General features: G+C 33.1%; 1 protein-coding gene across 1 annotated transcript in view; it reads left to right on the top strand.

Annotated features, from left to right (window-relative positions):
• SdhA (succinate dehydrogenase, subunit A (flavoprotein)) overlaps positions 1-12358 on the top strand; it is a 44120-nt gene extending 31762 nt beyond the window's left edge. Inside the window, exons 15-16 of the mRNA XM_035353864.2 lie at positions 5871-5981; positions 12035-12358. Of these exons, the coding sequence (XP_035209755.1) occupies positions 5871-5981; positions 12035-12121 (198 nt within the window). The 3' untranslated portion in view covers positions 12122-12358. The remainder of the gene's footprint in view (positions 1-5870; positions 5982-12034) is intronic.
• The last annotated feature ends 13505 nt before the right edge of the window (positions 12359-25863 follow it).

The following is a 25863-nucleotide window of genomic DNA, read 5'->3' as shown; positions in this document are numbered from 1 at the left end:
TTTAATCTTCCTACAAAATGTGGCGTCATTCTCGCAAATAGATTGCGCTACAGAACACTTTGAGCACAGTTTAATTATGGCCATCCGGTACTTTTAAATGTTATGATACTATTGATCTTTAAGAAAATCAAATTATCCTTATACAGTAATTTCCATATGATCATCTCATAGTGCACTCATTTCTTTCTTTCATGATAAAAAATTGTTGGAAAATAGGAAAAAAGGAAGATTGTGCTTTTAATTAACAACTGATAATATAAATGAGCAAAGCCTGATATAAAAGAGCAAAGCTCAAGCATTTTAAATTATATATGTATTTAAGAAAAAGAGCAATAAATAAATATGCTAAAACAATCTAAACATCTTGTAAAAATAAGTCATGAAATTTATTGATATTATACTAGCATCCTAAATTATATATGTATTTAAGAAAAAGAGCGATAAATAAATATGCTGAAACAATCTAACCGTCTTATAAAAATAAGTCATAAAATTTATTGATATTAATCTAATAAAATTGATACAAAATCACTAAATCCGCTTATTAAAAGGTCAGCCCTCTTTTTTTTTTTTTTTTTTTTTTTTTGTGATGATCAGTTCTGTCCAGTAGATAATTTACATTAAGAAAAGAATCTGATGTAATTTAGCTTATCTCATTATTTTTTTATCAATAAGTACAGTCACTATAATAAAATATTGGCATGCTGAAGATTAAGAATGGTTCTTAAATTGTAAGAAAATGTATCTAAGGAATATATTATACTACACACACACACACACATATGTAGTAATGAAATTATATTAAGTATTAAAATTTATAACCTTCCAAAGTTTTACAAATGCAATAGAAAAGGATGAGAACTAGTAAGAACAATTTTTAGAACTAAAGCAAAAGTGGAGAAGTCGGGGCCAATCATTAGAACAGTCAGATTGAATCATTTTTTGCTCTTTTCAGGGGAATGGACAAAAATAGTTAAATGTGTATATATATATATATACATATAATTGTATGTATTCAGAATGTAATATATTCTTTGGAGCAGTGGATCATGAAAGTGGTGAGCCATGGAAATTTTTAACTAAGGGCTTGTGTTCTGTTTTACAAAAACAAAATATCAAGTTATAATTAAATATTTAAATTTTTGCTAAAGCAGAAAATATAAATAATCAATCATGAACAAGAAAACATTTAAAAATAAAACTTTGCAATTTAAGAAAGAAAATCACAAAATATCAGAAATCACATAGGATAACTAGTACATTTAATTATGCAGTGCAATTTATGCCAGGAATTGCCACAAGCTACTTTCTTCTTCTTTCATTCCAGCTGGCTTTTAATGTTCGAGGCTAAGCAATGATTTTTGAAAAATGTTTATGTAAAGTTTAGATTAAATTCTCTTTAAAGGTTTCCCAATTAATGAGATCACTGAAACAGTGTAGTACTCAACAGTCAATTTATTGATAATTGATAGAATTTTAACTAATTTTAGGTTGCTTATGGTGTGTTTAACTGAAACAAAACCAGACAAGACCCTAAGTCTCAGGAAAAGAATGTATTTTGCTTGCGACGAATAAATACTCAAACAAAACAAATAAGGAATTTACAAATTAGAGATAAATTCAACAAAGGGATACCAGATGCCTTGCATGCCCCCTAAAGGTCACTGCTCTGTACACTCTGCACACGGAAACACGGTCACTGCTCTAGTCTATGGGTCAAATTGATGAAATTTAACTTGCGTTTTTCATGTCTCAAATTTTTCTGAAATGATGTGCTGATTTTTCCTCATAATTCAATTCTACGATTCAAATTCCCATATATTAAATTTTACGCCCAAATATTAAAATTCCCATATATTTATCTACGCCCAAATATTAAATTTTATAAAATTTTGTGAGAAATTTAAAAATTTACCTTGGCACACTTTTTTCAGTTTGCAACAAAAATAATTCACTTGGCGAAATTCTTAATAACTTATTTTCCTTTCCCTAATTTCATTTTTAAGTGGAAAAAAAAAGGTGCATCTTTCATTCTTTAAAATAATTTTAACCAAGTGCATAAAGCAGATTTGATGTTAACATTGCTTATAACAAATATGCCAAATTTCAAAATGTGCCAATATATAAAACCACGTGTATTTATGGAAATTTTGAATAAAAAGTTCTAATTTTTTTTTACATATATGCCTTGAAATACATCTACTTTAAGGTGATGGTAAAAATGTTATAGGTTATAATCCGAAACACTTTTTGAAAAATTTATAAAAATTCCTAAAGAATACAAATTTTAAAAATAAGTTAGAAAATAATTGCGGAATTCATTTGACTTGAACCTAAATTTCGAATTACAAAAGAAGGAATCAACTAAGTTTTTTTAAAAAAATGTATTAATAAATGTATACCAAATTCAATTAACATTGAGGAGCTAAAATTTTCAAAGCTTAATTTTTAAAAACTACTTGTGTGGTTTTCACAAAACTTGGCACTTTGCATAATTTGAATTGCAAAATCAAAGTATGGCAAAAAAAACATCAGTATCAGAAAATATCCAATTCTGTGTTAGAACAATGTTATATATAAATCCAATATACAGTTGAATCCGGTTAATTGGACCACCGGATAATCGGGCCAGCCACTTTTTTGGACCAAATCCTAAAGAACCAAAACAAATCCTATGTACATAAGCCTAATATTATTCGCTTATTTGGGCCAACATTCCATTTAATCAGACCAAAAAACGTGAGAGCAAATAAGAAACAGAAGCCACAAGTCGGCCATGTACAGCGGATGTACGGGTGGTCTGCGACGTATGGGAGGATCTGTAGTTGCGGCTCCCCAGGAAAATGCTTTATCAAACATCAGGAGTGCATGACAAAAGCAAAACCGGTGTGAGGTGAACATGCGCACCATTTTTTTTTTTTTACCTGCTCCTCCGAGTTTCGAGGAAATGAACAATAGAGTGTCCGGCTCCACCTGAAAGGAATTCCCGCCTGTCAATCATGATTAAAGTTTACACGAGAAAGCTATAATTTCCTCACCTTTTTGGGATGAATTTAGTGCCAAAGCCTTGAATGGCGAGCATTTTATCTCCCTCTTGACCTCAACATCGTGAACCCGAAACACCAAGGTTTCTTCAGACCACTTTAGTCAGTGAACTGTGTGAATGTCTTGTCTTCCCTGCCCAAATGCCACGACGGGACTTGACATTAGCTGAAAAAATTGGTTTTCTGGATGAGATCAAGCAACAACCACAAAACACTAGTCAGCGTCGGTTGGTGGAAATAACTGGATTGGCAAAAGACTATAATTTCGCGCTTGATAAAGCAAGAGAATGAGCTGCGTGAAGAATGGGCACAATATGAAGAACGAGGAGGAACTTCCAAAAAACGGAAGCGTGAAGGCAAGGATCCAGATGTCGTTAAAGCCCTTAATGAATGATTTGCCATTGTTACTGGATGATCTGTGTGAGTAAGCAGCCCAATGTTAAAATGCAAAGTAGAAGAACTCGCTAAAAAGCTGGGCCATGATGACTTAAAAGCTACGGAAAGATGGTTATCTCGATGGAAATCTAGACATGACATAAAATTCAAGAAAGTTCTGGTAGTGCAAATGCTGAAGAATGGAAATCAACAAAACTGCCCAAGCTTCTTGAAAATTGTTCAGCAGATGACATCTACTTGCTGCAGTTTCTCTTTTTAATTTGGGTACTTCCCCTCTCTATGTTAAAAATAGTTATAACTTTTTCTGGACTGCATCATTTTTAGAATAATCCATATCATATGATTTTTACATAATAATGATGCCATAGCTTATTTGAAACTGAAACCTTTTCTCTTAATAAGCTTCCATACTGAAATAACTATGCACTTTGCTTTTGCTTCCGATACTGCCAAGACACTGCCACACTTCTATCTTCCTACTGCACAGAAATGTAAATATTATACTGCACAGAAATGTAAATATTATACTGCACAGAAATGTAAATATTCTGAATTGGGTATGGTTAGAAGGCCAAGTGAATTGTGGGCACAAGTACCAACTGAAATAAAAATGAATATTTAATCTGCCTTGGCTGCCAGTTTTGCTGTTCATTACCGATCAACATTTATGAAATACAATATTTCTACATCTATGCTATCAACTTTCCTACATTATTACATCCTATATACTGCTTATTCTATATTTAAAATTTACATTTGGATTTGGATTTTTGTGTTTAAAGACTTTTCTTAGCCAATTTATAAACAAGAAGTTGAAATTACTATTTATAATGCTGTTTACTTCTAAAAAAATAATAAAAAGAATTCTTTCATGGTTTTAAATTCAATTTGTGTTCCTTGGAGATGGTATATGGAAAGATTTCTTATTATAACTTATATATATACACACTCTTTTGCAAAAAATTCGAAGCACCAAGAAGGACTTTTGCGATTGTGACAAAATTTGGTATGCAAAAACATTTTGATTGAACATGCAAATGATCAAGGTTTCAAGGCAAATGAACAAGAATTGCGATCATAGCGCGCATTTTTAATGTGCAATTCGCAAACTATAAAACCGGTAACAGGGGCGGAAAATTTATCTTTATATGTTGCTGCCATTGTTATTCCGTAAAGAAGCAACTAAAGATGGCATTACGATGATATCCAAGACCTTACAGACAACTAAACGACTTTTAACGTGGTCGCATTGTAGGGCGGTCAAAACGAGCAATAGGCCGCTACCTGCAACGTACATACTCTGCTGTGCAAAGATGTTGGCAGCAATGATTGCTACAAGGAAATTGCCGACGAAATGAAGGCTCTGGAAGGCCAAGGAGCACAAATGCAAGGCAAGATAGGATGATTGTTCGCCATGCCTGAACTGCCCCAGCGATATCATTTTCGACTATTCAACACACTACAGCTATGTCTATACATCCCTGGTACCGTCCACCATCTCATGGCGCTTGTCTGAGGCGGGGTTATGCTCACAGAGACTTTTGTCTTTGACCCCACAACATCGGCGTAATCGTCTGGAGTGGTGTCGCAGCCGATCATCATGGCTGCCATCAGACTGGCACCGTATATTGTTCAGTGATGAATCCCACTTCACTCTTGAAGCAGATGACCACTGTGTTTATGTCTGAAAAGGACGGGGGCAGTGGTCCCAGTCAGCCTTATTTTGACAAAGGCATATAGCCATAACCCTTGGTGTGATGATGTGGGGCACTGTTTCTTATGACAGCAGGTCATCTTTAGTCATCCTCCATACATTTTTAACAGCTCAGTGATATGTTGATATCATTCTGTGGCCAGTTGCATTACCCTTCATGACACGTCATCCTGGGGCCATTTTCCAACAAGATAATGCCAGGCCACATACCACTCGCATATCTCTGGACTGTCTCTGTGCAGTTGATACTCTTCCTTGGCCAGCAAGTTCACCAGACCTTTCACAATGAAGCATATCTGGGGCATTGTGGGCTGCCAGATTTGAGCACCACAAACTATCGCAGATCTGGAATGACAACTGATGAATGTCTGGCAGAATGTGTCGCAGGATGACATTAGGAACCTCTACCACTCCTTGCCTTGACGAATTCAAACATGCATTGCTGCCAGGGGCGGTTCGACCAATTTGAACACTCAATTGGTGATTGTAAGCCATGAACAGGTACTATGACCTTGCTTTTTTAACCATTTTATTATATGTGAATGAGCTATACACATATTTCATTTCATCAAAAACAACCACTTTCTTCATGGTGCTTTGATTTTTTTTTTAAAGAGTGTATATTATATTATCAACTTATATTTAAATCATGTAAATCATGTATTTTGTGAAAGTTTTTGTACATATCATTAAATGCTGAACCCCATTCAATTTAGTCTCGTGTCGATGAATATGATTATTCCAAACCCTTGGAAGGACAGACCAAAAAACCTTTGAGTGAACACTGGAGGAAGCATACTTTGTCGTGGATTGATAAAAATGGAAAGGTATTTCTTTCATTTTATTTCAATAATTTTTTTAAGTTATTCTATTTATATTTTTCAGAAATTTTCACAAAACTGTTTTATTGCAGCATGCTATAGTTTACTGCTGTTTAATCCTATCCCATCCATATTTGAACATTTCTCGCACATTTATGTCTTTATCAAATCTGATCTGAAGATTTCTTGATGTACTTGGCTGCCATTAAGAAATTTTGACTGCATGCTTTCAATCTTCAGAATTTCCAAATTTTCTGATTTCATCAAACTTATAGCAAAAGTTAAGATTGTTCAGAACAGAACTTGTATTTATAGGGTATGTGATTAAAGGCCAACTCTCAGATATAGCTATAATCGTGAAGGTGATCAAGAAGAAGCACAGATGTTATCAAAAATAATTTGATGCTACCAAGTTTGTTTGCTGTATTTATATCAGCACCTTGCAGCATTCTTGTGTATTGAATTTGATAAATTCTTACATGAAGTCATCTGAAAGATAGTATATTTCTTTTGTTCTTAGAAATTGGTTGTTGTTTTGCATTTTTGCACTTTTCTTCAGGTTGGGTAGGATGACGTTACTCAGAATTTGTGCCTTTCCTATAAGATAACAGTTGAAAATTTTCAACAGTAACTACCAAGCCAAGTGAACTTTCTCTAGTTGTGTAATGTCTCACCAACATTTTCTTTGTTTTATTGGTCACTTGTGTTTGTGACAGAACTCATCACGTAAAAATTTATTACATGCTGTGATCTGGTTTCATGTTTCACAAAACAAATGAACAGATATGCTTAGAAAAAAGTGTATCATACTGAAAGCTATGTAGTGATCTTCCAAATTTTTGTTATTTTATGCTTCACGCTGACTGAAAACAACATCTCTAGCAGTTTTTATAAATGTTTATGTTATTATGTGTTTCATAATTGTTTATTTCTTTTTGAGTATTTCATGTTTCCTATCTTAACTCCTTTCTTTCTCAGTACTTGAACATGATTTCATTAAAAATATAAAAGAAATATAGTTAAAGTGGAATGTATTTATAGGAACTAATTTTAAACTAAATCTGCATAACTTTGTTATACAAATATGTGTGTTTATTTATGTTTGTTGACAGATATGTAGATTTGAATTATTTGATTAACAGAAAGAAAGCAAAGACTGTGGAAAAGGATTCCTTTGGAGAAGATTTGTTAAGGCGAATTTTTTAAAAAAAGTTCATTAAAAATTTTTTTCAGCATTTTAACGCATTTCTGTTATGGTATCATTAACAGGGCTAAACTAATCTTCGAATCTTATCCAACTGAACTGTTTGCTTTTTAGGTGGTAGAAAAATGACTTTCATCCGTAATCACCTTGCTTAATTGCTGTATGTACTAACATTTTCAGTGGCAGTATTTGATTATAGTTTATTATTAAGTACAACAGGTATTTTCAATAAATGGTTAAAATACATTATTTACGTAGCTGTGCGATCTATTTTCCAGAGATTCAGGTAGAAATAAACAAGCATAATTGCTTAGATTATATGGATTATGGCAAAGCATACAAAAGCTATCTGGTTAATGAGATAAATGCTTTTGTGGAGGATTTTTTAAGGGAAACTAGCTTGCATTCATATTACAGTGGGGAAAACAATTAAAAGCCAGCCAGCCAGCCTGTTTGCCGAGATTTAAACCAGGGTCGAACTAATATTGTTAATGGTCTTACCACTCAGCCACTGCTGGACATTGAATGTAGGAAAATGGTTCTTATATTCCATTTGAGGTCATTCTACATAATTATTGAATGAACTCCAAATTTCAGTAATGATAATATAACTGTGAAATAGGCCCTTAATAAATATAGCCAATATTTTCAATCAATTGTTAAAACATATTATTTTTTTACAAGTGGATGCACTTGAATGTACTGTTTTCTGCAGCTTCAGACAGAGAAATAAACAAGTATAATATTTTCAAGAAGTGTCGAAAGATGTGGGAAATGGTATGAATGCCATTATTTTCTATCCGAGACCATCCTGCTTAATTAATCTGTGAACTTCAAAATTTGGTCTTTATTAAACACAAATCATATTTGCAATAAATAGTAAAGTAAATTTTGCTGTAAGAGAATTATTTACGGAGAATATATTTTGGTTAAAAAATACATGTAGTTTTTTTTAAGTACGAGGGCTATCCAGAAAGTAGATTACGTTTTGGAATAAAAAAATAAACAAAGTATAGGAAACAAATTTTATTATATACAGATGAAAGCCACACTCAAATACTACTTTTCTACATAGTCACCATACAAATTAAGGCATTTATCGTAGCGATGTACGAGCTTGGAAATTCCTTCGTCGAAAAATTCGGCCGCCTGCGCCTTCAACCACTTCGTTACCTCTTCTTGCCTTCCATCTTGCACAAAACTTGTGGTAACCAAGCTTTTCGCTGATGATTTCGTGCAACAAACTTCGCGAAATTTGTGGAAAACTCAAAGAAAGTTCCATTATTGTGAAATTTCGATTTTCACGGACTTTAGCATCGACTTTTTCGAGAAGTTCGGCGGTCACTATGCTGGGTCTCCCACTTCGATCTTCGTCGTGAACATTGGTTCGGCCATTTTGAAATCTTATGACCCACTGACGCACTCCACCTTCAGTGATAATGTTGTCCCCATACACTTCACGAAGCCGCCGATAAATTTCTATCGGTTTACAGTTTTTTGCAGTCAGAAACCTTATTACTGAGCGCACCTCGCAGCTCGCGGGATTTTCAATTAACGCAGACATTTCAAACTGTCACAGTATCTGAACGGAGCACAGCACGAACCTCTCACTAGCATGGCTAGATGCAGACTGAGCTGCGCAACGCTCTGACCCCAAGATGGCCGCGCTAGCCCCGCCCCTAGCGGACACAGACGGAAACGTAATCTACTTCCTGGATGGCCCTCGTATGAGGTGATTGTTTGATTTAACGTAGCAATATCTAAGGGTTAGGAGGACTTTGTAAGGGAAACTGATTTGTGTTCATGGAAAGAAAACCACAAAGATACCCAGACTTCTAAATTGTTCGCCAGAACTTAAACCCAACTCTACCTACCACTATTAAAAAAAAAGTCTTAACTACTTGCTTTCTGTTAAGCCAAAAATGTAATTGCTTATTGTAATTCTGAATGCCATTATGTTATGAGTGCAATTATAGTTGTGTTAGTTATAATTTTAATTATAAGGTAACTACAGTGCATTGCCAACTTCGTTCAGTTAATAAAAATTTTAAATTAAATTTGAAAGATAAAGATTTTATGCTTTGGTAAATGATAATATTCTGAGAAACTACTACATGCAAGGGCACATGAATGTTTAATTAAGATCGTGCATTTCACGCAATGCAGTACTTCCTTGAAAGCTGCTTCTAGATTATTTCTGTTTATCTTATCTGTCAATTTTCGAGTCATGAATGTGTCTACAAATTTTGTTTCCAAGAGCGGTATTTTATATTATAAGTTAAAAATGCTCCTCCTTCAAAGTGCAATAAACCTCTAATATTACACATACAGTTTAATTTTAATGTAGTTGTAATTATAAAACCTGCTATTACAATTGCATGTGTTTTAATTTTACAATGTATAATACAATTACATTGTCGAATTAACTTTCATTGCACATACATTGTAACTGAGTTATAGTAACAGTTACAATTATATTGTAATTGTATGATTTATAACAAAACTACATTGTAATTGCCCAAATTTTTAATCACAATTAAATTGTAATTAAATAGTTTCAAATAATAATTACATTGAAATTGTAACCAAAATTACATTGTAATTGCATTTAATTCAGTTGCTAATCAACTTCATTGTAATTGAATTGTGACTAGTTATTTTGGTTTTCTACATTTAGTACTCCTCAAACTAGCAGTTCTTATTCTATCCAGTCAGTATTTTGTTGTAGATTTCATTGTAGATAATTTTAACTTTCTTTTTGCTGAGATTCTGTAAAATTTATTATTTAGACAATGTTATTCTTTAAATAGTATAATAATTTATCTACAACAAAGAAGGAAGAAAAGAAAAATTTCTTATTACAGCAATATTCAATGCAGTAATTACGAAAGATTACATCTTTCGATAAAAAGTTATGTTTTCTATTGTAACATGTGCATCTTTAAATAAGAATAAGTTAAAATAAGAATTTTTAAAAAATTCTAGGTTTATAACATCTGTTAAATTCCTTTGTGTCAGATCAGTATCTTTCTTATGGCAAGCTCTAAAAATAACATTTTATAATTTACATTCAATTTTTATTATACTTAATCTGACAGTTGTAGAGATAACTATTTATTATTATTATTATTATTTTAAGAATTTTTTAAGTTTTGACACAATAGCCAGCCATCTTAAATTATTAAGGCCCGATTTAACATCTAGCATGTGTATCATGTTGATGTTAAGTATGGTTTCTATGCATTTTAAAATAATCCCATTCTTCATTTATATGCCAGTCTTAATGTTTACATTTTCATTGGAAAACTTCTTAGAAGTCTTGTAATTTAAATGTATGTAGCATCTTATGTATGTAGCATTTAAATGTATGTAGCCTCAGAAGCAGCAATGTCTTTAGAGTTTTAATTCTTCAAGACTATAAATGTCACATCAAATTAAAATTACAACAATGATCAGATTGAAAATTATTTGTCTTTAAAGAAGGAGTTCACATCAAATGTTGATTGAGGTGAGATATCGTGTTATTTTGAAGCAGTTGGTTGTTTCACTACAGCAAGCTAAAATGCAAAGCTATAATTTTTATTAAAAAGCTTATTGTTTTTCATCTCTCTTTTCTTCAAATTTGACAACCTGAAACTTTATTTAGTGCTAAATTTTAAGGTGGGTCATTCTTTTAGAAATTCCCTAATTGGTTAAAATCAATCATATTAGCACTTAATACTAATAGAATATTTAACAAATAAATAATCACAAAATAGGGATTTGATTGACTGTATTAGAGGGAATCATAGGCCCACGAATAATGACATTTTCTGAAACTTTATATATATATGACAAATAAGCATTACTGTATACATAGCCTGATTATATGGCATTTAAATAACCAGAATATCATAAGAAGTTTGTTTTGGTTTAATGTAAATTCAGTTAATTCTTGATCAGCCGCTTTAATTTTTGTAAGGGAGTATATAAGTTTTAATTTTTTCCTTGCATTTAAAAAAAGTAATTAATGTTTGGGATTGCATGAAGTGGAGTATTTTCAAAGTTAACAGGATCCGGCCATCAACAAAAGCCATGACTTATTATTTTAAGACTATATTTCTGAATAAATATAGCCTGAAATAAATATAGTTTCTATGCCTTTTAAAATAATCTCATTCTTCCTTTATGTACCCGTCTTAGTGCTTGCATTTTTATTGGAAAACTTCCTAGAAGTCTTTTAATTTAAATGTATGTATCATCTTTAGTGCCTCAGTCTGTATGCTTTGTGCAGATTCAGTTTTCATAGCTGTAAATTTGATTAATAGCTACAGCTATGAGAAGAACCGTGGCGATGTAACATGAAAAATTATAAGTGATTTAAGATTTTAAAATTCTATATCTATAATCTGTCTCTCTTGTAAGGCATCTCTGTTAAATTTCATATTTGGCAGGATTTCTTATGTAATTTTAAATGTAGACTTTTAAAGTTCAAGTTGGTAACAAATAAGATGATTGATTTTGTAATTCAAGAGCAGAAACTTTCCCAATTAATTTGGATTTTTTAACTTGAATTTTGTTTTTATACGCTCAACTATATGGAATTTTCATGTATCTAGAATTTGACATTTCCAAAATTTTCGGGATAATCGAGCTTTTACTGTATTTAAAATGTTTATGTTTTTTCAGATTTTATTTTTTTAGTTTGTTTTAAAAATTGTTGTTTTATAGTGAATTAATTTGATTGCTTCTTAAATCTTCCTGATTTAATTTCTTTTGTTATAAGTGAATTCTTAAAATTTGTTGTATATTTTAAAGAAAACATTAATGCATTATTTGATTTATACTTATGCTCCAAATGTTCTCAATTTTTTAGGTTACTCTTAATTACAGACCTGTTATTGATGAAACTCTAGATGAAAAGGAGTGCAAACAAGTTCCACCTGCCCTCCGTGTTTATTAAGGAGTAGTCGGTACATTCTTCTCTCCGCACAGTTTGCACTGAAGAATTAAATATGTGCTTTGTGATACAAAGTTGAACTTTGAGGTTTAATTCATTTTTAGATCTGAAGATACTAAGTCAGTACCTAGGCTTTTACATTTTGGAACTAATTCTGCTGTGGACTAGTTGCACCTTGTGCCCATTTTGCTTTTAGGAGGAGGAGAAAAAATAAAAATTATACACTTGTTAAATTTATAATTTTATATCTTTTTCTTTTTTAACCGTGTCATATTTCACACACAAAATAGTTTACATTTTTACTATAAGATCCAGTAGTGATTGCTGTCATGTCTTGTATATAGATAATGAGACTCAAATTAACTTTTCATTTATTTACAACACACAGGCAGTGTAGGTTATATACACTTTATACAAATAAAAAATATATTAATTAGAGCAGAATTGCTGATTATATAATTACAACATTGAACATTCAGTCTATCCTGCCAAAAGTCAGTCTCCAAGTAACTCTTTTCCTCCACCTAGAGGGTGCTACTTACTTTTAGGATTAAAGTTTAGGAGGACCAGGCACTTCACTTTCCTTCTAAGATATTGGTTAGGCAGGATTCAAACTCCATACAGTAGCATATGCTTCTCACTCAATAGCAGACTATGCTTTCTGAACTTGAGTTAACTTCTGGCTTACATACACGTAGGCTATCAAGTAAATGTGTTCATTGAAATTTTGACATAAACATGCTGCAACTCCTAAGAGGCATCACAATGTATAATGAATGGTTGCCCCAAAACTGGTGTTTATAATGATGAAGCTTTCATCAGAGGATTCTCGTTCTGAGTCTGCCCCTCTCAGAATTTCATTACATCATTATAATGACATTTTCAAAAATCTGTATTGGAATTGCACTTAATACATGTTGATATATGAATCTTCTTTTGTATGAGAGAGGAATATTTATATCAGGCCAATTTCACCATATGTAGTCTAAACACTTTTCTATTTCACCTGGCTTAAATCCAGGGAAATGATGGGATGCAAGAATGCTTTTTTGTTTTTGTTCATGTGTAATGAAAATACAAACCGGTTTCCCTTAGAAAGTCATTCACGAATACCTTCACCTGTCTTACTTTAATGAATTAACTAAATCAAATCTAAAATTTGTGCAAATATTAACTTAAATTATTCTGTATTTAAAATGGGATAGGAAAATCAAGAGTATCATATTTTGCATAATTTTCAGTTGGTTATTATTATTGTCACCTGATTTACTATAATGCTTCACATTTATGTAAGCCATAAAGCAATGTGTAATTACGATGGCTTGAAAATAATGACAGCAAGTCAATTTAAAATTTTTATACATACCTTGTTTACATAAAATTTAAAATAACAAAGAACAGAAAAGGTAAATAGGGTGCTGTAGTCAAGTACTGTAACTGTATGTAAGGGTGTACTCTTACTACAGTGGTTAACATATATTCAAATTAAGATACAATAACACGCTGAACAAATATTAATTTAGAAGTCAAACAACAAAAATCAGTGTTATATTTTCAAATTTTCACAGGACTAGTTTCGATGGTTTTACCAAACCATCATCCTCAGTTGCAAAAGCGCAAAATTTTGTTTGACTTCTAAATATATTCAAATCCCAAATGTACGGGTTTTACCATGGTTTTCCATATTCGTGATGTAAATACAAATCAGTTCCACTTCAGAGTACTTCATAAAGACATCTTTTCCTAAAGCAAATAGCCTGCATATACTTTGAATGCCATCATATGAATTGGGCAAACAAACAAACATAACAGAGGAATTATCACTTTCTGCACTAATGTGCAAAACTTAGCAAAAAATTCATTTTTCAACATGCAACCATGAAATTGTTGAAAAGGGCTTTTTGCTATTAGTACAATGAAAATTCAACTCCGTAGAAAGGTGATACACATGCAAATATCATTGTGGTATCAGATTGTAGGTTAGGGTACGCAAAACGTGAGGAAACGGCACGCTGAGTGCAAGTCAACTTAAAAGAAAATGGTGAATTTACAGGCACTTCTCTACAAGTGATAGTCAGATTGTATGTGCAGTATGTGCTACGAGAAAACACCTTTGCTCGTCATTTATTAGCAGGTTTGAGTTTGATGTCTGTCACGTAAGTTTGGTATTGATCAGAGTGCTGTTTGACGAGCTTATAAAGTGCAGGTATATCAATTTATGACATTACTAACATTTCATACGAGAGATAGACAGGATTAAAGATCACTTTTAAAGACACAGACTTGTTTCAGCTCAAACAGCGTATTTTCAGACTTTATGCCTACAGAATTCATCAAAATACCAGAGAAGAAATAGGTAATCACATGCAGCAGGTCACAGGAAACCTACAAATCTCTACTGCACAACAATGAACCCTTTGCACTCAAGAGGTGACTCACAGTCTCCACTTGATTTGATGCGTTAACGCGAGAGGTGATTCTCGATCACCATTCGAGTTAATGCAGTAATGATATTTATTTAGGTTTGGTTTGGGCAATATCGCTTCATAACTATATCCGACAGTACATGCATATAAAATAACTGCCAGTCTTTACTCTTAAATAGGCCTTTTTAAGTTTATTGTTATGCATGCGCCTTCAACATTAGTTCGAACTCTACAGGCGTGGCAATAAGAATATTATTTTCAAAGTTAGAGAACCCAATAGGCATGGAATAGGATGAAGAAATCACTTTAAGTGATTATGAATTCGATTTTTTTGTTGATAAAGAATGAAATTACGTGTATGCGTAGACCACATGACGATAGAGAGAAGCAGTGCTGAAGTAAGAAGTGTAAGAAGGTGAAAATTCGATGTAATAGAATAGTGAAAATGAAAGCGGTAGAAAAGAGAGAAAATTCAGAATGGATAATATGCACAGAAACCGAAGAAATACCACAAAGAATACCGTTTGTATCCCGTGAAATAACCACAAGATCACAAGTATATTCAGACATAAAAGAACCATTCTATTTCTTTCAATTGTGTGTGAAATAACTTTAAATTATGTGTAAGAAATTAACAAAGCATGTGGAAAACCGTCTCGAGTTGCTGATTCGTCCCAGCGAAAAAGGCCTCGAGTGCAAATGGTCGAAGAAAAGAGAAGCACAAACCACAAAGACACCACTCGGCCCCGGTGGACAGGAGATCTAACAGTCTGTGCATTTCCAGAGGCAATCAGAGAAGAAGGAAGCAGTCCAGGGTCAGGTATAAAATCAAAACCGCCAAATAGAGGAAATAAATCTTAAAAGAGAAAGGACGTTCATGGGAAGCAATATGGGATAGTGTCACAATAAATTTTACCTTAAACACATACTTTGGCTTAGTTAAATATGGAGTATGATCTTCCCTAGTAGCGATGCTGTCAATTATGCAGTCTATCAATTCCGTAGGAAGTGAGAGCTATTGCTCTTGCAAAACAGGTGCAAGTGTGGCAAGAGTCTAAAGAGGAGGACTGAGAGCAGTTATATGTCTTTCCTAAAACATCCCAACTCGATAGGATTCAGGTCCGGTGATCGAACTGACCACTCCATACGCTGAAATATTTTTGCTGAAGATAATCATCCATGATACGAGCCCTGTGCGGTTGTCATGTACCAGGAAATTATCACCTATTGCCCCACCATAAGGGCACACATAAGCATCAATGATGTCTTCTCTACAGCCCTGAGCATTCATGGTTCCACGTGGAAAGAAGTAGAAGTCTGTGCATCCAACCAAAGAGGATACCACCCGAAATGCAGACACTGTCTCCTCCGTATGTATCTCTTTTACGTATGTTTGATAGATAACAGGTTCCAAGTTCTCTCCAAATTAAATAACGCCTACTATCGCTTTAGAGGCTAAACCTGGACTCATCCGTAAAAAGAGCAGTCCTCCATTGACAGCTATCCAGTGGACATTTTGACCTCATATGTTCCCTTCTATGACGTGGCGTGAGCGGCAAGCAAATGTCTGATCGCCTTGCGCACAGACCACCTTCATGAAGTCTTCTACGCACGGTTAACATTGACTGCAACTTTCCAGTGGCTGCATCAAGGAATGATCCGAGTCGAGTCGGAATTTCGGCATCTTGGCCGGGGCAGTAGGTGATAATTTCCTGCTACATGTCAACCGCACAGGGCTCGTATCGTGGATGATCATCTTCAGCAAAAATATTTCAGCGCATGGAGTGGTCAGTTCAATCACCGGACCTGAATCCTATCGAGCACGTTTGGGATGTTTTAGGAAGTGGGATGTTTTTGTTGCACATAACAACAAATATCGTTCATCAGCGGTTGGATGTTCTTGGCTGAGCCTTCTGGATGCTGAATTTGTCATTCGAAATTGTTGTCAAAGTCTATGAACCACAGAAGGTCTCATTATTTAACCATCTGGTCACTTCTGTCTGACTCATAATAGCTCTCCATCGCAGCTGTTTGGGCAAATAATGCCTGGAGATCATTGTTACAAATTGGCTATTCGAGATTTTTTATCTGAGTATCACAGGGAAATTTGCAGGCTTGCTCTAAAAACATGCAATTTTAAGACCCTCGCAGATGATGTATTTCGATTGTAGCGCAACTAATGTGCATACTGCAGTTGTACTCAATAATTCTTATTTGGCAGTATATTCAAATTTTATATTATCTTGGCTTATTTTGGAACGAGTTATCGCTATTTTTGTATTTTTTTCTTAATTTTTGGTAGCCAGTGTAATTATTGTACACTATTGTGCATCAATCAATTAATCAACTAAAATTCTGTTAAATTTATCTTATTATTAGCGTGTTGCCAAATTATTAAACGTGTATCGCACCGAGAAAAGGTTGAGATTCACTGCTTTAAGCATTGCATTGCGCCTCTGTGCTATGCATTTCATGGCTCCCAGATGATTTTTTGCAGAATTATGGCTAAAATCAGGAAATTGCTTAAGTTTTGCACATTACAGAGTTTAATTTTTTAAGTCACTATATTTCTGTACGCTAAACGACTTTTAGTTTAAATCTTTTAAAGATAAATCACGAATTAAGTTTAGTGCAAGCATACTGAAATTTGAAAGCTGATGTTAGGACAATTTTAATATTGGCAGTTATTATTGGCAGTACAAGAAAAAATTCAACGAAAAAAAATGTACTTTAAAAATGTACTTAATGTAACTTATTCAATTGGTTAAAAAAACTGCGAAACTGGTTACTCTCTTTATAAAATATTAATTCAGTAATAAAGTAGAATTCGGAAAGTCTCCCCTTTCCCTAATGAATTTACCGCTTGAAAATACGGAGGGGAAAAATACACTGTGTGTGTTATTTATAAAGAGACAGCTTAAAAGATAAACATAGCACATTAAAAATACCCATAAAGACACACAGTTATTATATAATACATATTACAAATGACTTAAAGTCTTAATACTATTCTTTTTCTAACAAATAACTAACAACAATAAATATAAAAATAATAACAACTAATAAATATAAAAATAATTTGATATTTGTGCATACATCTTACCTTGTTATCAGAAATTAGAAATTTCTAAAGTATATGCTGAGAAATATGCGAGTAAATACAGTATATAATATTGATAATTTTGCTTCCTTAAAGTCAAGAAACATTAAATCATAAAAGAGTGAACTAATTACGTGATAACTTCTTACTTTTAATTATTAACACAAAGGAGCTTTTAGCCCAGAAGGGCTATTAGTCTCGAAACGGCATTTTGCATCGATTCACTATAAACGGCTTATCACTTTTTAAATTCTTGCCATCAAATTTTATCGCTTTGTATGATATTTAAAGAAATAAATTAATGAAGAATCTGCATAGTATGTATGTTTCTCGCATTATGAAAAGATGATGGTACCTAGAGCCATCAAATTTTGAATAATGTAATCCTACACCCGAACACGGGTACGTGGAAGCCCGGATTTTGAATTTTGAATTTGTTTTATTATCTATTTCATATTTAGCAAAACTTTAACGAATTTTTTGATTACAAACTCAACGAATTCAAAGCGAACAGTGGCAACATTGTACGAAAAAAATAAATTTTTAGCTTCAGCGCGCGAGACTGTGTATCAGAAATTTTAAAGATGTGCTGTTTTTAAATATTTCTTATACTGCTGTTGAATTTTATGCTGTTTAAGTGCGAAGAACATGATATTTAATAAAAGGTTGCAAAACATTAAAAAAAAAAAAAAAAAAACACCACTTTTGTGTGTAATATAATATCTGGAAGTTTCCGGTTTTTTTCCCTATTATTTATGCTATTGCAGTGTTAATTCTTTATTTATCAAAAAGGTATTTTTTAACTTCTTTTTATTTAAGAACTAGCTGTAAACCATTGCACCATTTTTCTGAATACGTAGAGCTTCGATTAAAACTATTTTAAAATAGTTTTAATCGAAGCTGAAGAATTTTTTAAAAATGGTCGGGCGCTTTTATTTAACAGCCATTAGCCTTCCACCATTGCAAGGGCCGCAAGTGGTGGCCATTTTATTATGGAAGAAGCACCTAACAGGGGGCCACCGTTGTCTCCTGTGAAGGGACAGCCATACCTTCTTCGGGATTCGAGGTCGGCCCCATCACTACGGCAATCAGAGTCACTAACAACTATATCGGCTGGGCGGCTCATTAAAGAATATAAAAGCGTCAAGGTATAGTTAATGTGCCTTTATACTTAGGCGCAAATTTACTTCTTTGCCTCGGGTGAAAATATAGCTAGGCTTGGCTCTGGGCAGTGTATATTGTAATGGTTTCTTTGTATGAATTCGTATTATGAGCTTTAATTATTCTTTCCGCAATGAATTTAGCCTTGCTGTACAAAATACGAAAAGATAAATACGAAAGATATTACATTTGTCTTCTCTTCTTACTATTAATTATTAATACTTAAATATGCAGATTTTTACAAAAAAATTGTTGAAAACATTTTTTCTTTAAATGTTGATCTTGCCATTTTTTTTTTTTTTTTTTTTAATTCAATTTTCTCTTAATAAGGCAAAGAATTTTACAAAAACACTTTCAGCACTGGAAATAGGAGGTTTTGCAAATTCAGAATTCAGTTTTTTACATGATCCTTGTAAATCAGAAATTTCAGTCAGAAAATTTTTCATTATCCTTTCGTAAATTAAATATAAAATATTCCATACATATACATGTAAAATTTGTGGAGGTAATATATCGAAAAATTTCGAGGTCTGCTGCATAGCAAACGATTGTTATTTTATTCAATGCTGATTATTAATCGCCAAAACGAACATTTTTTTTTTTTTTTTTTTTTCTTTTCCCTTCAATCTTGTCAACTTCTGAAAATAGATTAGTAATAGGCATTAAAAAGTGAGACAGTAAGAACGTTCTGATATGCCCCGCGATTTCTGCACGTGAAAGTATGCATCTTTTCCCATCTTTCGATAACACTGGGCAGTAAGTAATCCTTTTACTTTACTTTCTGTCATTTTACTTCTTTTTTAAATAGCTGCTATCTTTATGAGGTATATGAATTCAGTTTTATTAAGAATCAGTATCTTTTAAGTTATGATCTTGGTTGAATGAGCACATACTTTGAAGACGCTAAGTAAGATACTCAGTATTCCAAGTAGGTTCATGGTACCCTTCAGAGATGTGCTTGGGTGATTTTTAAGCAAAGAATTTTGGTTCCAGTCAAGTTTATTTATTTTCCTTTCATTCGGAAATTTTGATAAAATCATATCATTATGTTTTGTTATGATTACCGTGTATGAAACCGTGTGTGAAGCTACCATAATTAAATGTTAATGTACCATAATGTAATGTTGTACCATAATTAAATGTTATAGTTTATATAGAGTTTGACTCACAAGGAAAAACAAAATCCAGAGAAATGGTCTACCTTCTCACACCGATACCAGTTGTTCTTATTGAAATAAAAATTAACGTTTAAATACTTGTACTCTAATTTCATTCCCTTTCAATCTAAAAAAAAGGTGGTGAGGGAATTTAAAGGAAATGGCAAATATTATTGACATTCGGTATGATGTACGAGGGCCATCCAGGAAGTAGATTACGTTTCCGTCTGTGTCCGCTAGGGGCGGGGCTAGCGCGGCCATCTTGGGGTCAGAGCGTTGCGCAGCTCAGTCTGCATCTAGCCGTGCTAGTGAGAGGTTCGTGCTGTGCTCCGTTCGGATACTGTGACGGTTTGAAATGTCTGCGTTAATTGAAAATCCCGCGAGCTGCGAGGTGCGCTCAGTAATAAGGTTTCTGACTGCAAAAAACTGTAAACCGATAGAAATCTATCGGCAGCTTCGTGAAGTGTATGGGGACAACATTATCACTGAAGGTGGAGTGCGTCAGTGGGTCATAAGATTTCAAAATGGCCGAACCAATGTTCACGACGAAGATCGAAGTGGGAGACCCAGCATAGTGACCGCCGAACTTCTCGAAAAAGTCGATGCTAAAGTCCGTGAAAATCGAAATTTCACAATAACGGAACTTTCTTTGAGTTTTCCACAAATTTCGCGAAGTTTGTTGCACGAAATCATCAGCGAAAAGCTTGGTTACCACAAGTTTTGTGCAAGATGGATTCCAAAAATCTTGACAGAGGACCACAAAAATCAGCGAATGGCTGCAGCGTTGAACTTTTTGGAAGCTTACCATAAGGATGGTGACTCTTTACTCGATCGCATCGTTACTGGTGACGAAACATGGGTGAAACATGTGAACTGTGAAACGAAATTGCAATCAATGCAGTGGGGGCACACAAGTTCTCCCCAAAAACCCAAGAAATGCATGCAAACAATGTCGGCAAGGAAGATGATGGCGACTGTTTTTTGGGACAGAAAAGGTGTAATTTTGGTGGACTTCCTGGAAAGAGGCACTACAATAAACTCTCAAAGGTATTGCCAAACTCTCCAAAAACTCAGAAGAGCAATTCAAAACAAGCGCAGAGAATGTTGAGCTCTAAGATCTTGTTGATTCACGACAACGCCCGGCCCCACACGGCAAATGTCACTCGTAAAGTTCTTGAATCTTTTAAGTGGGAGTTGTTTCCTCATCCGCCGTACAGTCCCGACCTGGCACCGAGCGACTTCCACCTATTCCCAGCAATGAAGAAGTGGCTGGCTATGCAGCGTTTTGATGACGACGCACAGCTGCAAGAAGAGGTAACGAAGTGGTTGAAGGCGCAGGCGGCCGAATTTTTCGACGAAGGAATTTCCAAGCTCGTACATCGCTACGATAAATGCCTTAATTTGTATGGTGACTATGTAGAAAAGTAGTATTTGAGTGTGGCTTTCATCTGTATATAATAAAATTTGTTTCCTATACTTTGTTTATTTTTTTATTCCAAAACGTAATCTACTTTCTGGATAGCCCTCGTATTTTCCTTTCTGTGTGACGCATATATTAGATGAATGTAAGAATGACATTGTTGACAGAAGAATAAGGAATTCTTTTATTCATTTATTTGTGAGCTGTGTTATGTATGGGGAAAAATTGGATCTTTCCAGATTGTTGCAGTTAAATATAATATGAAATCATTGGATTTTTCCAGTTTATAGCAGTTTAATATAAAATCATGAGATTTTCCCTTGTATATACAAATCCAATATTTTAAAAACTGTTTTGAATCGTTCTTCATTGAATAATTTTGTTACGTTGTCATGATTTCTTCATACCTGATTGCCTGAATAAACACTCCGCTTATTGAAAATCTTGATCTTTATTGAGGATTCAAAATGATTACACTGAAACCTGAAAATAAGGTTAAATTTAAGTAATGAGCGCAAACAATATTTAGGAGGTGTGGACTGACAATGCCAAGTGATTCAACAATATCTGACTCGCACTTTTGTCTGAGTAAAAAACTACGTAGATTCCCATGAATGGTCACTTGCATCTATTCATAACTGTCGAGTATCCAGCAGGCGATGGTGACAATATTTTATTTCTCTTGATTTTAACCTTTTAGGCATAGTTCAAAGAACACTCATCTCAGCTATAGAATCTGTAGTCACTTGCGATGGCTTGTATTTAAGTTCCACAGAAGTTCGTGGAACGTCATGGAACATTATAGGTTCATTTTTGGTACTTATATCTTTTTGAAGTTGTCATCAATGGTGCAACAAGTAATGTCTACTGGAACTCTACTTGAAATAAATGCTACACCATGTTAGCGTTATTCTTTGATCTTAAGGTGGACCTACCTAAACGATATTAGATAGGAGTAAAAGAATTAGAATATAAATGAATAAAAGAATTCCTTATTCTTCTGTCAACAATGTCATTCTTACATTCATCTAATATATGCGTCACACAGAAAGGAAAATACATCATACCGAATGTCAATAATATTTGCCATTTCCTTTAAATTCCCTCACCACCTTTTTTTTAGATTGAAAGGGAATGAAATTAGAGTACAAGTATTTAAACGTTAATTTTTATTTCAATAAGAACAACTGGTATCGGTGTGAGAAGGTAGACCATTTCTCTGGATTTTGTTTTTCCTTGTGAGTCAAACTCTATATAAACTATAACATTTAATTATGGTACAACATTACATTATGGTACATTAACATTTAATTATGGTAGCTTCACACACGGTTTCATACACGGTAATCATAACAAAACATAATGATATGATTTTATCAAAATTTCCGAATGAAAGGAAAATAAATAAACTTGACTGGAACCAAAATTCTTTGCTTAAAAATCACCCAAGCACATCTCTGAAGGGTACCATGAACCTACTTGGAATACTGAGTATCTTACTTAGCGTCTTCAAAGTATGTGCTCATTCAACCAAGATCATAACTTAAAAGATACTGATTCTTAATAAAACTGAATTCATATACCTCATAAAGATAGCATCTAATGTTTTATCTAGGGGATATATTAATTAAGTATGAGATACGCACAACTGACATACTTTAAGGAGCCCTACAGCACCTAATGGAATGCATGCCATGGCATATTGTTACTGTTTTTTTGCGATAGAGGACAACTTATACGTATCAGATAAGGGTACCTAAGGCTTTGTCTAAATTGTAGGGTTTTTAAGTTCCCGTTTTCTTATTATTTTTCCTATATTATCACTTGCCCGCTTCCACGAGAACGCAAATAAGAGAGAGTTTTGGAAGCTATCATTGACCTGTTACTCTTGCTCCTCCCTGAGACCGAATTGAATTATCGGTTTTAGTTTCGCTAGCTGCATTTTCTTTATAAAATGTTTTAGGGTCGAGCCAAAAACTCCAATTGCTTTGTATTTAATATTTTAATTTCATTGGAAAATTTGTTCCGCATTTTCCTGCAAGAAAAAAATTTAATTTCTATTTAGTATAACTTGGGTAGTTATCAAGCTGATAGGTTAATATGCAGATTTATTTTAAACCTTGATCCAAGTTCGAGTTTAATACGCTTAGAAGGCGGATGAGGTGGTAAGTTGTCTGTCTATCTGTACGATTCAGGGAACTGGCAGTTGAAGTATGGTAGAACCATACATAATGTGTATACTTATCAATTATGTGAACGATGTACTTGATTAGGTAATTTAGTCAAAGTCAGATCGCGCAATTCTATTGATTTAGTGGACTCTATCTGGAGCTGGTAAAGGTCTTTATATCCGAGCTGGATTAAGAGGTACGGTAAAAGGACAGAGCACAAGAAACTAGACTTAATTGGACTCTAAATTTATCAAAAATTAGTTTAAATAATCTTAAATAAGCTTTATCCTTGATGTTAGTATTATATTAAACAGCACAATTAATATTCTATTAAGAGTGAAGCTTTTCCTCGAGATGGGAAAATGTCTTCATCTGAAATTGCTTCAAGTAGGTTAATTCATTTGATAAGAAGCCCTGTTGCTAGAAAAGAGACCCCAACTTCGAATCCCATTCGGGAGCACGAACCCTTTTATTGACGCGCGATTAAGATAACCGTTGGATGTTATTAAATAGTTAGAGAGTCGAAGGCGCTTTTTCCGTGAATGCACAAGTTTTACTTCGAAATGGGGTAAATAAAAGATGCACCCGGTGAGTTCAGATGTCAAATATTAGTTTATAATTTAGAAGAAGTTTCTCAAGGCTTTGAATAGCTTAGTTACTGTTACTCGAATGACTATCTACGGATTCTTGACCTTAGTTTTGAATCCCAACTCGAATCCAGTTGTTTACAGCTATAATTATAATAGGTTTTATTACCACCTGGATTTTGGGGAGTCTGCAAGTTAAATTCCTTAATTTTTTAATCAAATAGATGATTAGTGACTGGTTTCCTTTCCTTGTTCTAGTTTTTTTATCAAAATTTCTGATAAAAAATATGCAAACAATGCTTGAATTTCTTTAAAATGATTAGATTTAGAACACATTAATTAATAATTTCTTCTTATATTGTTGAAATCAGCTATTCTCATGCTATTCTTGAAACTGGTAACTTAATGCAGTGAATTCCTACCGTACTTCTTTCATAAATTAATGATAACAGTTATTATTTAATTATATCTACAAATCATTAATCGGGAAATAGTGTTATGGATAATCAGAGTTTCAGGCATATCTTAAGCCTAAAATTTATTTTCCGCTCTGATACTTGCACATTTGTTCTAATTTAATTCATTTACTAATACGCCTGTATTAACTATAATAATTTCTTTTAAAATTAAAAAGCTTTTTTTTTTTTTAACCAAAATAATGTGAAAGCATAAAAATAGATTTCATCCACCTAAGCTGTTGCCTTGAAAAAAAAAAAAAAAAAAAAAATAGTGTATTTGGTCAACAAGTATTTCATGGAAAACATAATATACGGAACAATAGATCGTAAAGAACTTTTAAAGCACACTGTATGTATGTCATTGTCTTCCTTATAAAATTGTCTTCTGTCGTATGTACTCTAAAAAGAAAAATAAGGATTTCGTTTTAAATTTAAAATGCTTGATTTGTGGTTATTTTGAAAAGAGCAGCTAATTGTTATGCAAGAGATACTACGATTTACGTATAATTTCACTAAAATTATTTACATATACAGAAAATTCGTAACATTATAATAAACTTACTATGTATTAAATTATTATATATAAAAATTATTATACTACACATTAATATTATGTATATGAATAGAAATAAAATAAATATTAATTAGAAAAGTAAAAAATACAACATGCAAAGTGTCATAAATTGCGCATAAATAACTTAAGGATAACATTAGATTAAAAATATGAGTAAATGCTTTAAAAAAATGGTTTATTATATTTATGTCCCATTATTTTCTGTACTATTATTTTTTTAATTTTACAAGTATAAGAAAGTTTTCAGAAATAAAATCATAGATTTTAATTGCACAAAATTTCAATTTTAATGAAAGTTATGGCCGCTCTTGATATAAAGGTACAATTTGTTTTTAAATATTTGGCATAAAATTGCTTAGTTTAACCCTTAAATAAGCTTCTTTCAAAAATATTCAACCTGTTTCTCTCTTTCGATTGTAAATTATTGAACTAAAGCTTGATTCCACTAGGTAAAAAAAGTCAATGTTGTCCGGTAACAATTTTTATTTTGGGATTTTTCTCTTGGATGTATTTTAAATTCCAAAAATTAGAATACGCATATTATTTGAAATAAGACACGTGCTGGAACATCTTCCTTCATTGTGATCAATAATTCCTGCACCATCATAATAATATCAAATGTATCGCAGCTCAGCGTTTCAGTTAGCCATATTGGCACATTCAAATTTTCAGTGTCTTAGATGTTACAATC

Source organism: Stegodyphus dumicola, chromosome 3 (genome assembly GCF_044657685.1).
Source record: "Stegodyphus dumicola isolate Sdum_Otavi_A_Nest chromosome 3, ASM4465768v1".
Lineage (NCBI taxonomy): Eukaryota > Metazoa > Arthropoda > Arachnida > Araneae > Eresidae > Stegodyphus > Stegodyphus dumicola.
Note: the sequence above shows the minus strand (reverse complement) of the source record. Positions and strands in the feature narration are given on the sequence as shown.